Consider the following 15000-nt stretch of genomic DNA (forward strand, 5'->3'; position numbering starts at 1 on the left):
ACAGCTGCACGTCTCGTTAGTGGGTCAAAGAAACATGATCATATCACGCCAATTCTACATGAGCTCCACTGGCTCCCTGTTGAGAAGCGGGAGGTCGTGAGTTCAACTCCGGCCGGACCAACACTCAGGGTCTTTAAATAACTGAGGAGAAAGTGCTGCCTTTGTAATTACATCTGCAAATGGTTAGACTCTCTAGTCTTCTCGGATAAGGACGATAAGCCGGAGGTCCAGTCTCACAACTCTTCAACGTTCATAGTCCTGTGGGACGTAAAAGAACCCGCACACTTGTCGTAAAGAGTCGGGCATGTAGTTCCCGTTGTTGTGGTATGGTCTTTCTGGTCTGGATAGGGTAGGGTGGAGCACCTCGCATAGGACTTCGAGTCCTGTTCGTGCTCCTTCCCTCTGGGCAGGTTTGCCCAGTAGAAGAGACAAACCAGATGTCTCGTAAAACACAAAACTTTGCTAATTAAATTCAAGTGCTTAAACAATATGGCACCATCTTGTCTATCTCACCTCATCATTCAGTACAAACCTACACGAACACTGCGTTTTAGTTCTAAGAATTCATTAGTAATTCCTCGTACCAACACTATACGATATGGCAAAAAGCATTTTGTGCTGTAGCACCTAGACTCTGGAGTGGTTTACCACTAGACATAAGATCAAATAACGGTTTAGAGCTTTTTAAGAAAAAAACTCAAAGCATTTCGTTTTACTTTACAACGACAATTATGATTAGTGAACTTGAACTTATGATTAAGATTAATATATGTGCATATATTACATTAAGATTAATATATATACATGTATTCCTTTTTTATTAGATTTTCATAGGTAACAGCTATTGTAAACAGCGCCTTTGGGGTAAACGGATTATGGTGCTATATAAATTCTTTATCATTATTATTCTTATTCCTATTCTTATTCTTCTTATTCTTATTCTTATTCTTATTCTTATTCTTATTCTTATTCTTATTCTTATTCTTATTCTTATTCTTATTCTTATTCTTATTCTTATTCTTATTCTTATTCTTATTCTTATTCTTATTCTTATTCTTATTCTTATTCTTATTCTTATTCTTATTCTTATTCTTATTCTTAGTAGTAATAGTAGTAGTAGTAGTAGTAGTAGTAGTAGTAGTAGTAGTAGTAGTAGTAGTAGTAGTAGTAGTAGTAGTAGTAGTAGTAGTAGTAGTAGTATTGTTATTAGTATTTTTTTATTTTTTTCTAGCTTTTGAAAAGTCTTTGATGGTCTCCTGAGTTTTGTTTTGGTATTTTTGCAGTTACGTAATTGCAAGCAAGGCAGTAATACCTCTGCCAAATATTTCCTTGCAGGGCTGCACGTTCATAGTTATATTTGGTTTACCGGGAGATAAACACGAAGATGATCCTGCGCGTGCGCTGAAGGCAGGCCACAGAATTCTGGACAGCCTGCATCAAATTATGGATATCACGTGAGTATCATGTCAGAGTTAGTGTCTAAAGCCTGGTTTTCACTAGCGATACAAGCATAAGCACAAGCAGCATACGCATTGCCAAACTCAGTAGCTTGTTTTTTACTCGAGCCTTTTATGAGAACAATAGACACTAATTAACAACAACTAAATGCGTTTGCGTGTGTTCGTTGTACTTATGCTTTCGTCGCTAATGAAATCCAGGCTTAAGAGTCTCAGGTTAAATCCATTGCAAATTTTAGGCAATGGTCAACTTGAACCATATTATTTGTTCTTGTTCTCACTCTTATGTGGTATATGGAACAATAGTTAATAGAGGGGAATGGTTATTCAATCCTCTCAAATTTCTTTGTTGTATGTTTTTGTTCTCCTTTGTGGCCTTGAGCGAGCACAAAACACAATAGTTGTTTACTCCGTACTAAGCAAATAACCAATAGAAACGTGTTGGTTACGTAATTAATGCATAGTGTATGAGTGCAAAACAAAAGATTGTGCACGGTCGTGGACTTTCCAGCATAAATCGTGGCTTATTTGTTTGCTTCTTTGATGTTTGCCGAGCCAGTCTCCTCTATTGACTATGATGGAACGGGTGAGGTTGAGCAAAGCGGCTAAGAACTCTTGAGCGATACACCGAAACGAACAGTTAAATATTGTTCTGCTGACAAATGTGTTACTGTGTGTTTAGAAACGAGTCTATCGGTGTGACAACAGGCAGGGCGTTTTGTGGAGTTGTGGGCCACAGAGACAGACACGAATATACAGGTAAAACAAGTCTTTTCCAGTTTCTAGAAGTTGATTGTTTTAATAATATAGCCTCTTTTCTCTGCCTCATATGACTGACTTTTGTTTTCTAAACGAATTACTTTCCAGTTATCGGCAGAAAAGTCAACATGGCGGCGAGATTGATGGTTAATTACCCAAGTGTGCTTTCCTGCGATGACGACACATACCGACTGGGAAAGTCGAAATTAAAGAAGGAAGACTTTCTTGTTTTGCCTTTCGTAAAACTCAAAGGCATCGCTGAACCAGGAACAGTAAGGGAATACAACAAACACCATGAGTAAGTTGGCTCTGATTAAAAATATGTCGTGTTCTTGTCGATCCAGGAGAGGAGTGAGTTTGGCCCAAATGAAGCAATGTACAATTTAATTTCTTTATCAAATTCAATTGTTGGATATCAATTGTCTCATTTTTCATTCTTTTGTCTTTGAAAAACGCATAAAGCAAAAGGCAAAAGAAGTAACACCGACTGATAACTACTACTACATTCCTAATAGTGACACTGAGGATCTTTAAGCGACCACGTTTTACGCATGCAACAAAACGCATTGTCTCCTATTTCATTTTCAGCCGTGAAGTAGAAGAAGAGGAACACGAGTATCCTATTATTGGTAAGTTAATTTCTGTGATCTATCGTGGTGGGGCAGTTTATGTGTCTCGATGACCCCTAGAGCTATGTCGGCGGGAGTCTTGAACTCCTGGTAGGGTCACCCATGCCGAACAGGTCAAAGGGTAGAGACCAGACAAAGAGTGATCCCCTGGTCCTCCAGGTTGAGGGTTGGGCGCAGGGCTAACGACCCTGCCCCTTAAAAAAACTTACTGTTACAGAAACCGGACGACCTTATGCGACTACTGGCGCAAAGAGAAATGATGATGATGATGATGAATTTCTGTGATCTACCGGAAATACAGATTTAAGGTCTCGAGGGGACAACACTGATAATCAATAAAAATAAACTAATTATAATAAGAGAGAAGTTTGGAAGGTTAAGAATGACAATTAAATGTGCCTAGTGGCAAGGATGGGCTTCACAGACGATTTCCACTCTTGCCTGCTAGCCACTGGCGCTTGCTCCTCTTTCCATCATCTCAAGTACCAAATCTTCCCCCTTCTTTCACAAATGTGTTCTTCACGTGCAGTTTGGTCGTCCCCTTCTTCTTTTCTCTTCTGGTGCCAAGCTCTAGGAGAGAAGTATTCGTTCCATTGGTAAGAGCACTCCCCGTCCACAAAGTGTGGCCACCAGGGCTCAATTCCTACACTCAGCGTCTTATGTCGTTTGAGTCTGTTGGTTCTTACCACGTACCCCGGTTTTACCCTCTCATCAAATCCAACCTTTGATTAGATCTGCTGCAATTACCAATGTAGCCTTTTGCACGATTACTTGACTCAACGTGATATGTCTGTTGAGTTTATTGGTTTTCCACTCTTCTCCGAGAGGTTTTCCTCCGGGTACTCCGTTTCTCTCCTCTAGTCATGCAAAATAGGGAATTGAAGCAAAGACGACAGGAATGGCAATGACTACGTCACAAAGCAAGAATATTATTGGTTAAAAAAGGAAAAATACTAGTGCTGCACGTGACCACGATTTTTTTTCCGTGCTCAACAATACAACGACGGAAATCACCAAATTTTAGGTTTCTACGACAACGTGAGCATATAACTGTTACAATGAAACACTCGTTTCTATTTTTACTTTTCAACCGTTCGTACCCATCCAGGTGCAGGATAGTTCGCCGGTATTTTACAAGGCAAGCAAGACGGAATAATCTCGAATACTTGCATAGTTATAGTTATAGTTATAGTTATATTTTTGGAATGACGTTTTCGTAGCCTTAGCCGTCGTCTTTTTGCATAAACTCCCTAGGATCTCCTTTAAGGACGCTGCCTACCAATTCAAAGGTATTTTTGCGGGAAAAGCATATAAATAACAAGTGTTACTAAAGTAAAGAAAAATAAAGAAATTGGGGAGAGAGAATACGAATATGAAATCGGCTTAGAGCTAAATGAGTGAGATTTGTCATCATTGAAGTACCTTTCAGTTTCTTAAGGGAATGATATTCTTCAGGGCGAGCAGTAGAAGTGGACGAGATTAAACGGCTTCTTCTAGCCATCAAAAGTGACGATGATAGAATGAGTGGAAAAAGACGATTTGTGATGATTGAAGGCGAGGGAGGAATTGGGAAAACACGAGTCTTGGAGGAAATTATGGACATTGCAGAAGATGAGAACTTCAAGTAAGGGCAATGACCTTGCTTTAAACAGGAATTATTTATAATTTTAATTGGGCCATGCGCTATAATTAATTGCACTGAGTAACAGGAGATGCGACTCACTGTCTCCCTTCCACCGGATCGAGGACTATTCGCTCTCTCGTTCAACAGCACTCAAAGCAAAATCCAGTAAGCCTGATATATCTCATCTCGAAGCATTTTCCTCGATTTCCTTTGGTCTTAACGAAATCGATTTGCGATAGACTCGAGTTCTTACTAACTTTCTCTCTCTACAAAGAGAGGACGAAGTAAGAGAGCTGATCCCCATGCCCTATCATAGTTTTTTAAAATCTCTTTTTATTTGAAGTTCTGGCTCCCAGTGTCGCGCGGCTAGGTGATCAGGTTCTCAGTTGATTCAATGTCACTTTCATCGCTTTCTGTTTTTGTATTCTTTGATTGCGCTCACGTGATAAGACGGCCATATTGGTGCCGAAACAATAGACAAATTTAGCTCAAATTTTGCATAATAATAGAATCAAATTCCCAAAAGACGTTTTCGCTATTGTTCTTTCCACCAACATGGCCGCCGTGACATCATGTGCAATCAAAGAATTCTTTGCGTGGATTAAAACTTTTTCCATTCTTTTTAAAATCATATTTTAAAATTTCGTCGACGAACGTGATTCCTTCTACAGATGCCATTTTTTGTCACAAGCGGATCAAACCACGCATATTCAAAAATTCATTTCGTCAATACAGCTAGCTAATCAGGTATCACACCAAACTGCGTAAGTGAACCATGCGTTAAGATTAGATTTTTTTTCTAAAAAAAGCTATCATTGGAACGATGCCTCCCTTGCCTCATCCTCTCTTGACTCTACTTGAGCGTTGTCTCTCAGAACTTCTTTTTCAATTAATTCACTCCCCGTAGGGTTCATTATGTGGAAGCGGATTTGGGCCATGCGCACACACCCTATCATGTCGTGCAGAGCCTGATAATAAATTTACTGGAGTTGGATACTTGTCGAACCGCTTCAGAAAAGGAGCACGCACTCATGCAGCATATCACTAACCTCAAATTACGTGAACGGATGTTCCTCCTAAACGATTTGCTTGGCACGCATGTAAGTAACTTTTAGAGTATTCTTTTCCATCGTTTTATTTGGGAAAGATCGATCGGTAGCATGTGGACAGCAACCACCATTGATCATGAGGGACTTTGAGATTTACCAAGTGGTCGTCAACGAAAACGCCACAAACAACAATATCATTAGCTGTAGTTACACACACCTTGGGTTTGGGGCCTTCCCGAGGGTAAATGGCTTGCGTTTGGTTGAGCTGAGGTTTCGTGTTACCCTTGGGGATGCGGTTACACAGTAAAAGACTCCCCTCAGGGTAAAATATAATTAGATTTGAGTTCACTGACCTTGCAAATTATAAAGTTAACTGAGAAACAGAAAGATTATTTTAACTTAATCAACTTCGTAACTGACAATCTGAAGGGCAAACTCATGAAAATAAAAGTGAAGTAAAGTCTCTGCTTACGAGCTGGGAGGCTCATTAGGCCGGCACTTATCTCCGGTTTCATTAGCATGAAGCGACTTGGAGTATTTCTACTTCCCCCTGGATGGGATGCTAGTCCATCGCAGGGTTACCCCTAGCATTTCGCCCAAGAACACAACACAATGTCCCCAGCCAGGACCCTAACCTGGACCACTCGATCCGGAGTCGAGCACTCTAACCATGAGGCCATCGCGCCTCTCACAAAACTCATGAAAATAAAGAAGAAATACTCATAGTGATGCACGAAACCCTGCCATGTTATCTCGTGTTACAAGTAGGAGCGAAATTAGCCAAGCGTATCAGAGGTCAACTCAGAGCACTGCAGACGATTCCCTGCATTAACTACGTTCTGCTTTATGATTGGCCAAGCCACCTCAGGGAGCAGATAAACCGTACTTTTCATTTGAGGAGATGTCGTAAGAAGTTCTTTTGTTCCTTTTGATGTAAGGGAGATAGAAAATTCGTCGAGTTGCGGTCACCCTATCATTTTGACTTTATTCCATGGCGCTGTTTAATAGAAAACGGCAAACAATATAAAACACACAGACAATGTTAATTGTTTTTACATTTTTTTTTTTTTTACCTTTTCTTGTTCGTCCTCTATTGTTGCAAAAACTACTATTGTCACCGAATGATCTTTCTGTTATTTTTCTCTTACTTTAGATACCCCCAAACCCCGATTTTGCTTATCTGGACTCGGATAAAATCAATGCACATTTCCACACACTTCTGTTTGGAATAGTGCACCAGGTAAGGTGTCGCATGATCACTGCCGGTTTAATTTCAGTTGAGTTTTTAGACATTCAGTCTAGCTAAAGTGCTTTTCGTTTTTCATGCTAAGAATCCCCATCCAACCAATCACCCCGCTAAAAACTCCTCATTTTTTCCTTGTTAAGCTTCGGTGCCCTCCATCGTTTATGAACTTGATCATACTCTGTTTTTTTTTAATCAGCTTGGGTAAAAATTATGAAAAATTTAATACCTTTGCGTTTATTAATATTTTCGTGTTTTTTTCTCAGTTTGCCGTCAGTCAGCCATGCCTTTTCACTGTGGATAATGCACAGTTCATTGATCCAGAATCCTGGGACTTTTTAGAGGATCTGTCCAAAGATTCCCACGCTATTTTGGTGCTGGCTCTCAGGCCGTTTTCTTCATCCAACCCACCTTGTGAAACTGCCTCAAGATTGATTGCACGCGAAAGCACTAAGAAAATCAAACTAGGTCAGTGGTCTGTTAACTTCTGCGTAATAGATTCAGTTTAATGAGACCGTTCCCGGAAAGGGGGGGGGGGGGGGGATTGGGGGTCTTGTGTCGCTTGTCTGAATTTTTAAAAGGTCTCGTGTCGCTGCTTTGTCAATGTTTCACGTTGCTGTGACCGTCGCTGTCGGAAATTTAAAGAAAGGATGTCGTTTGTCGCGACTTCACTTTAGGTGCTGTCACTCCGTTTTAGGCCATGTCGCTTGTCCGAATTTAGCCCGGCAGAGCCTCTTTAATGGGGAGTTTCTTAGAACTAATTGAAAGTGGTAATTCGTCTCCACTAATAATCTTAGGGATGGCTTACGGTATAGGCTAAATGTGCATTGCGCCCTTAAAGTGCGCTCAAACGCAAATGTTTTTCATCTACAATATTAATTTCCCCGCCAAAAGAAAACATTTTTTTCCATAGTTACCTCACAATTTCGCTTTTTATTTGCCGGGCAAGACGCAAAAAGTTATAAAAAATAAATAGCAGTGATTTGTACCCACGACCATGATGCGACCGTTATGGCATGGGTGGGCTCCTCATCGCCAGCACGGTCACAAATGAGTCTATTTTTAGAATACCCGTTCCTGCGAAAATCAGTTGTCATGTCCCTGAAAAAAAACATGGCAGTTGCAGTCACACGTGACATAGCTTCATATGATTGGTTAAAATTGGCGGCCCTTTGTTTTTTTCGCGCGCAAAAATGAATCCATTTGTGATTGTGCTGGGGCAAGACCGTAAAGTGATAGATGAACGCTCTAATCTTAGTCACTCTTGCATAGGTCTATCTCGATTTACGTCACAAACTACTTAATAAGGCAAATTTCTTTGACAGGAATGCAAAGCAGTTTGTGACATAAAATCGAAAATAGACGCATGCCTCTTACATCACGGTCGTGGGTCCAAATTTCTCCTAGTTCTGCCAAGTTTGCGTGGCTTGCACGTCACAGAAAAAGCGAAATTCTGCTTAATTTTGACATATGTTTGCTTTGAATGGGGAGATTTATATTACGAACGAAAAAAAATTTTAGTTTAGGTAAACTCAATTAAAGCCATCAGATTCTACTGATTTTCTTCTTTCATTTCTCAGTTCTTTGCACGTACAATTGCCATAACCAATGGTGGCCACAGTCTCTGTCTCGAATGGCCTCGCATTCTCGCGAGGTCTATACAGTGTATCAGTGAGTGAGGTTCTCGGTTCGACTCCTTTTAGGAGGACTCGGATTTTGTCGAGTATGCCTGCGTCGAAACAAAAAAATAAAATAAAATAATCATTTTTAGACAAGTGTAAACTGCATTACGGCTTTCTTTTATACAGGTGGCTTGCCAGCCGATGCCATGAGTGACCTTGCCTGTCAGTTTATGGACGTCATGTACATCCCTTCTGAGCTGGATGAAATTATAAGACGAAAAAGCCATGGAGTAGCCTCATGGTGCGAGCAATTGATCAAGGACATGCTAACTGGTGACGTCATTAAAATAGTCGGCAGTCAACAAGCCTTCCCAGAACCAGATTCCAGTCCCTGTAATTTTCCCTTTGACGCTTCCAAATCCAACGATGCATTACAACGTCACAAGGATAGCTTTGACATGTCTCGTCCGACAACTCCTTTTTACAGCGAAGGAGATCGCTTGAGGGCGCGTAGCGAAGAACCGCGTCGAAAGAGTTTAGCTAGTAGCAGACCCATGTCACGACAGCTGTTTGAGGAAAAGCGGTTATCACTAGTTGCAAATGAGAGCATCCAGTTTCATCTTGGAAGTCCCGAAAGCAAGCTAAAGTGTGTTGAACCAGCAACAGATTCACCTCTCAGTTTTCGTCGAAGTAGCATCCAGCCTGAAGAGGAGCTAATTCAGGAGGTTAAACAATTCAACCTCGATCAAAAAGATTTTGTTCGTGCATCCGGAAACTCGATGCCGTTCGACACGAAATCTGTGTGCATTGTAACTCCTGGTGTTGACATATCGAAAGTGGTAGTGCCAGAGTCAGTTAAGGATATGGTTCTTGCCCGCGTGGACAGAATGCTGCCTCTGGAACAGGTCACCCTGAAATGCGCTAGCATCTTGGGCGCAGAATTCCACAGAAACGTGCTTCAGGCCATCCTTCCAAAGTCTGTGAGAGGAAGGTTCGATTTGGTGCTGTACAACCTTGCCAAAGAATCCACTTTAGAGTGCGCTAGTCTGGCAGCTCAACATCAGAATGCACACAATCATCACGGATTCTACGATTTTAACGATCCCACGCATGCGCAGCAACACACGCATCATCATCATCATCACCATCATCACAACGTGGCTAGTTCAATCCACGCCTCCGTGTACTGTGGTTGCCATCCCGACGAGGTGACTAAAGTACTTAATCTGTCAAGGCTTATGACTCCCAGCGGACCGAAGAAACAATGCCTGTATCTCAAGTTTGTAAACACCTATGTTCAAGAAACATTGTATTCACTTTGGCTAGAGGACCAGAGGAAAGAACTTCACGAAAAGGCAGCCATGTTTCTCGAGTCAGAAGCGCATAAATGCAAGTCCTGTGGAGGAGGCGGATTTGTAACCAGCCAGAATGGCCCCCAGGATGCACACGATCATAGTGAGGCTAAAGGAGTAAGCGGTTAGTGAATTGAATTTGAACTTCAAAGCGTATATTTATATCAGATCGTTTTTTATACCAGAGGCTCGTTTTTCTTTACAAAGGCCCAAACCCTCTCAGGTGCACTTGGGGTGCAGTAATCCAGTAATCTTGACATGCAAGGAATACAGTGAGATGATTTTTCTTGTCTGCAAAACACCCTCAATGACCAAGGCCGAGATACTGGAAGCATAGTTTTTGCGCTAATATAATAATTTGTTAAATAACATTAATAGCTACAGGGCTAACGTTTAATGGTATCGATTTAATGCAGGCTAAGGCTAACCATGCTTCGAGTAACCTGCATCTGATTTTAAAAATATTTCGCGGATCGCAGTTTACAAAAACTATTTTACAGGTAGAAAACCTATTTTCCATAAACATAACCCTCCAATAATTAGCTACTCACTTCCTCAAAGATTTGTTTAAGCTTATCTTGAAAGAAATTTCTTTCTTCTTTAACGGGAAAAACTACTTTCAAACGCACGAAACCGCGGTATCCTTTGCCAACATTTTCATGGCTGCTGTCAAGACAGATATCATCAACTTCATCTTTCCTCTATGGAGTACATCCACCGAGGAAATAAACCATTTCACAGAGCTAGCAAATAGATATAATCTGATTATAAAATTCACGACTGAGATTCAGATCTTTCATACCTGTCACGTTACATAAGGACACTCTTGGTGTGCGCACCCACTTTAAACCGATAGAAACTTTCCAGTTCACAGCTATTCTCGTCCCCAGAGCCCTCCGTTTCTTTTGATCACGTGGTCGGCGGAATGTAAAGCTCTGTTCACACCTAAAAATCCCAATATTTTCATCGGCTGATTAAATTGTGTGCGTAGATCAAAATAAAATTACAAGAACTACGCATCACATTTTACTTCCGGCCCATATGGCGGGAACAAATGGGACGTGGCAAGCTCTTGCTGGCGCGCTTTTCAAAAGATTAAATAAAAACTTCTGAAATATGGCGACTACGCCGAGAACAACAATGGAACACGCTCGTGCAACACCAATTTTGGGTTGATTTTACCCCCGCTTCATGGGGTACGTCGCGGGGACAAAATCACCCCAAAATTGGTGTTGCACAATTATCAAAGTATCAGCTCACACGAGGGAACATGTCGCTGCAACATATCCCTGGGACATTTACCCGCAAAATTTTCATGTGTGTGAACATGTTGTGATTTTGTCCCTGCTACATGTCCCCGCTACACTCCGCTGCTACATGTCGCCTCACTGTGCACCACACAAGTTTTTTGTCGCTGCAGCATGTCACTGCAACATGCCCCTGCAACATGACCCCTCGTATCTCAGCACCTTTAGAACTTGAAGAAGAAACGAAGCCCTTCTTAATCTTTTATTCAGGACGCTCCCTAGAGTTTTAGGTCCGCGCGCAAGCTGAGCACTAGCCAGTGGCGAGTAAGGCCTGAATCGCGCGTGTTTTTCTGATTTTTGTGACGTCAGCGTGACCAAATCTGTAAAATTAACTGCTAATTTTCTTGCGTTTCCTTCGGTATTTTTTTTAATTGGCTCAGTTCTAACCACATGCAGTTCCTATCATACACTATATTTGTTAAAATCTGTCAGAGCTAATCGAATATATTTAGAAAAGTGACAAATTACAGAATATTGGCAAAACCGTCTGAACGACCTTGACTTTTTACCACTTCTAAATGTTAGGCAATATCATTTCCATAATGTGGCAAAGAATAACGCGATTTCACCGAAGGAAAGTACAAATATTAAAGAAATTTAGTCCAAAAATAGGAATATATCTGCCTGTCATTAGATGTGATGTTGCCATGGTAACAGCCAATAATCCAAAAATTGACACCCAAAAAATAAGCTTTATTATATCGGTACCCATTCAGGTAAATATCTAAAGGGAAAACTTTAAAAGAAATTAACTTGGCTTCCTTTTGTAACTCGTGCCCTTTATTTAGTGAGGGTATTCGCAAATACTCTAGGGAGCCACCTTAAGTGATGCAACAGCTAAGCCAAGTACTAACTGTAACTGAGTGTTGGCTTGGGCCGAGTCGATTTGTCATGAAATTCCCACGGCCCTTTCTCGTCTGGCCTTGTAGCTCAATCGGTAGAGCAACGTTTATCTAATCGGAGGTAGGGGGGCTCGATTCCTACCCAGGCTGGAGTTTTTTTTCTGTCTTTGGGTGGACACAAAAATAAGTTACTGATACTGTTGATCAGAGAAGATTCTTAATCCACAATCCATCACATTTACAGTAGCGCAAGGCCTTACTTGATTTCTGTACACACGCTTCTGAGAACAACACTCATTTACGGTAAGGGATGCAATATATTTGCTTGTACGAGGTATTAAAACATTGATAGGTATGACAGGTAGAACACGGGCAGGAGTTTCATCCAACGTGGCGAAGAAAAGAAGAACGTCGCGGGAAATGAGAGAAAAAGTGCAAAGTCAAGGGGCATTCTCTGCCCGCGCTCATGAACGGTCAGCTGAAATTGGAGGCGAATGCAGTGGATCGCAGGTTTGTGAATTAGAGTTTCCAAAGAAACTTTCCTTTAAGTAATGGTCCGGCTAAGAAGCAGGCAGAAAAACAATAGCCCGCGGCAATAGCGTCGGTTAGTTAAAATGTGCCAACATTTTTAATCAAATTAAGTTCGGCTGTTCCCATTGGTGTAAGCAGCTAAAAGCGCGAAATTTGAATTTCAATGAAAAATGCAATCGACTTGCCGTCTAAAAAATTAGATTCTGTTTCGTAGAACAAATCATTATGCCTTCAAAAACTATGTTTGTAAATATCGTCAAGATTCTATGCGCCATTTGCCGATTGGCGAATGGCGCATAGAACAATGCCCAAATTTTGCCGAGAGACAGAGATCAAGGGCATGGGGAAGAAGAAATCCAAAAAAGGCTTTTTTTTCATTTTTTTCTCATCTTTTTTCGACATTTTCCGATATTAGCCAATCAGATGCCTCGATTGGAGCAGCAGCTTCTAAGTACTTTTGCCGCTGGGCTGCCTGCCTCTTAGCCGGACCATTACTTAAGCACACTTGACATTTGTCGCCAAGTTCTTAAGTCACAAACGTGTGGACTTAGCAGGCAAAAGCTGGTAACCTTCAAAGCATGGTTTATGATCCGACAAGAAGAAGTTTGAACAAGATTGGTGGGAAGAGGTTTTGATAACCATTTTTTATTCGAAGAAGTGCGAACTAAAAAATAAGAGTCTTAATTAAAATGGGAAAGGAAATGAGACCCCGTTGAATAAAGTTTGACAAGTCTTAGCTTCGCCCTGCATGCTGTCTTAACTAGAGTCTATCTCTGTCACTTACCAGTTTCATTTTTAACGATTTCTTTCGTTTGCTGCCATAATTTGGCCCTGAAAAGCTCTTTCTGGTAGCGGGCAATTAGGTTCATACCGTATATTTGTCGACTTGTCTCGGCAAGTCTTTCTTTTGCAGGAGTGAGGCCGGCTTAACGTGTTATTTTGGGAATTATATTACAGTCGCGGATATAATTTGAGATTTCTCATCCCATTCGTTTCTATCATACAGAACCTCATTGTGCAGTACACATTGATTCCTTTCTTTCAAACACCACAGAAAAGAGAAAAAACTCAGCAGTCTTTAGTCACGGCTCAGGATGGTTCTGTTGCATCAGGAGCTGTTAACAATAACGTGAATGACGAGCAGGCCATAAATGGTGAAAGGAGGAGCTGTTTGCAAAGATTGTTCTGTCGGAGAAGCGTGAGGCCAACTGAGAGCGAGTTCAGTGGATCTCGGAAGAAACGACTGAGGAGATTTTCTAATAAGAGATCTTCTCTGTATGGAGAAGGTACGCTGTAAATGACGAAGTGAAAAGTTGATGTTGGCTTCGTCCATTTGACTACACGTGATAGTTAAAGGGATCATAAATTTGTTTCCCTTTGAAGGGTTAAAGACTGATTGTCAAATTTAGTTTCACAGTCTCCCTATTTTAAATTTTTCAATTTGACGGTATTTCACTCTTTGTGAAATGGAACTCGCATTGAAAGTCATAGCTACAATGAAATGAACTTAGAAATAAAGAAAAGGAAGGAAGGAAGAAAGAAATACGCTACAATTCCCTCTCAAAGCCACTATTTTGAAGCTCTTAAAAGCCTGCAAAGCCAAGATTTAGTTTGCATTGCCGGATACTGTTATAAAATTAGCGATGCAAACTGGTTTGTGACATCAATACATCAACGGGGAATTGTCACTTAAAGCTCTCCTCGAAATTCAGGAGCAGACTGGTTCATTTCTGATTATGACAGGTGAAGAAACTCTACATCCTTTCCAAAAATCTCGAGGGTTTTTCTGAAGTGTTCGTTTGTAGAATACCAGTACTTAATTAAGCACTCGACTCGTATACCCTAAACATTTAATCTCCCTAATCTAGCTTTTAACTGCATTCGCATAAAATAACACAAACTCGAACGTGAAGAAGAAAACGTCTGCTTCAAAAGATCCAAGAAGCAACCCGTGATTCCAAATTCAGTTAAACAATGACTTTAAATGATTGCCTATGCCCTCCACCAACTCTCCCGTAACCGATTTTTCGCTTTTTTCGATATTGGCTTTGAAAGGAAGACAATAAGGGTCATAGTGTGGCCCAGGACCGAGGGGACTGGGTTCAATAACGGATTGTCATTCAAATCTTCAGGTGTTGGTAGGGCCCCCTCTGGTTCAATAATACAAGAAGAGGATGAAACGGAAGAATTCATTGGTTTACAGCATCTCGCAAGTGCTGTTCAAACGTCTATCGATCTTAGTAGCTGCAAGTGTGCCGAGGTGCTGGCGTCCGTTTTTCCTCAACTCGTTGATCATTGGCGAGCAGCTGGAAATAAACTGAAGACGATGCGCTACTTGACAGAGTCAGGGGCTGCAGCATTGGCCACTTCAGCTAATATGCAGGCTCTGTCGTATCTGTATGAGGTGCTATCTATCATCGAGGAGAATAAAAAAGAACAAGACCCATTGGCTACCAGAGAAGAAACTGCGCGAGTGGAGAGCCTGATTGGACAGGTAACTTAAGATCGTCTTTCATTTTCTTGCCATACAATAGAATGGCGAGATAAGTAAGTTGAAAGATGAGGCAAGGAAAGATTACCGGAAT

General features: G+C 41.1%; 1 protein-coding gene across 1 annotated transcript in view; it reads left to right on the forward strand.

The window, feature by feature from the left end:
* The window catches only part of LOC137979713 (adenylate cyclase type 10-like), a 65283-nt gene that overhangs the window by 32530 nt on the left and 17753 nt on the right, over nucleotides 1-15000 (forward strand). The window contains exons 10-21 of the mRNA XM_068827031.1: nucleotides 1336-1454; nucleotides 2140-2216; nucleotides 2325-2514; nucleotides 2805-2845; nucleotides 4301-4469; nucleotides 5377-5569; nucleotides 6672-6758; nucleotides 7028-7229; nucleotides 8570-9859; nucleotides 12237-12394; nucleotides 13470-13701; nucleotides 14548-14909. Coding sequence (XP_068683132.1) covers nucleotides 1336-1454; nucleotides 2140-2216; nucleotides 2325-2514; nucleotides 2805-2845; nucleotides 4301-4469; nucleotides 5377-5569; nucleotides 6672-6758; nucleotides 7028-7229; nucleotides 8570-9859; nucleotides 12237-12394; nucleotides 13470-13701; nucleotides 14548-14909 — 3120 coding nt within the window. The remainder of the gene's footprint in view (nucleotides 1-1335; nucleotides 1455-2139; nucleotides 2217-2324; nucleotides 2515-2804; nucleotides 2846-4300; nucleotides 4470-5376; nucleotides 5570-6671; nucleotides 6759-7027; nucleotides 7230-8569; nucleotides 9860-12236; nucleotides 12395-13469; nucleotides 13702-14547; nucleotides 14910-15000) is intronic.

Source organism: Montipora foliosa, chromosome 12 (assembly GCF_036669935.1).
Source record: "Montipora foliosa isolate CH-2021 chromosome 12, ASM3666993v2, whole genome shotgun sequence".
Taxonomy (NCBI): Eukaryota; Metazoa; Cnidaria; class Anthozoa; order Scleractinia; family Acroporidae; genus Montipora; species Montipora foliosa.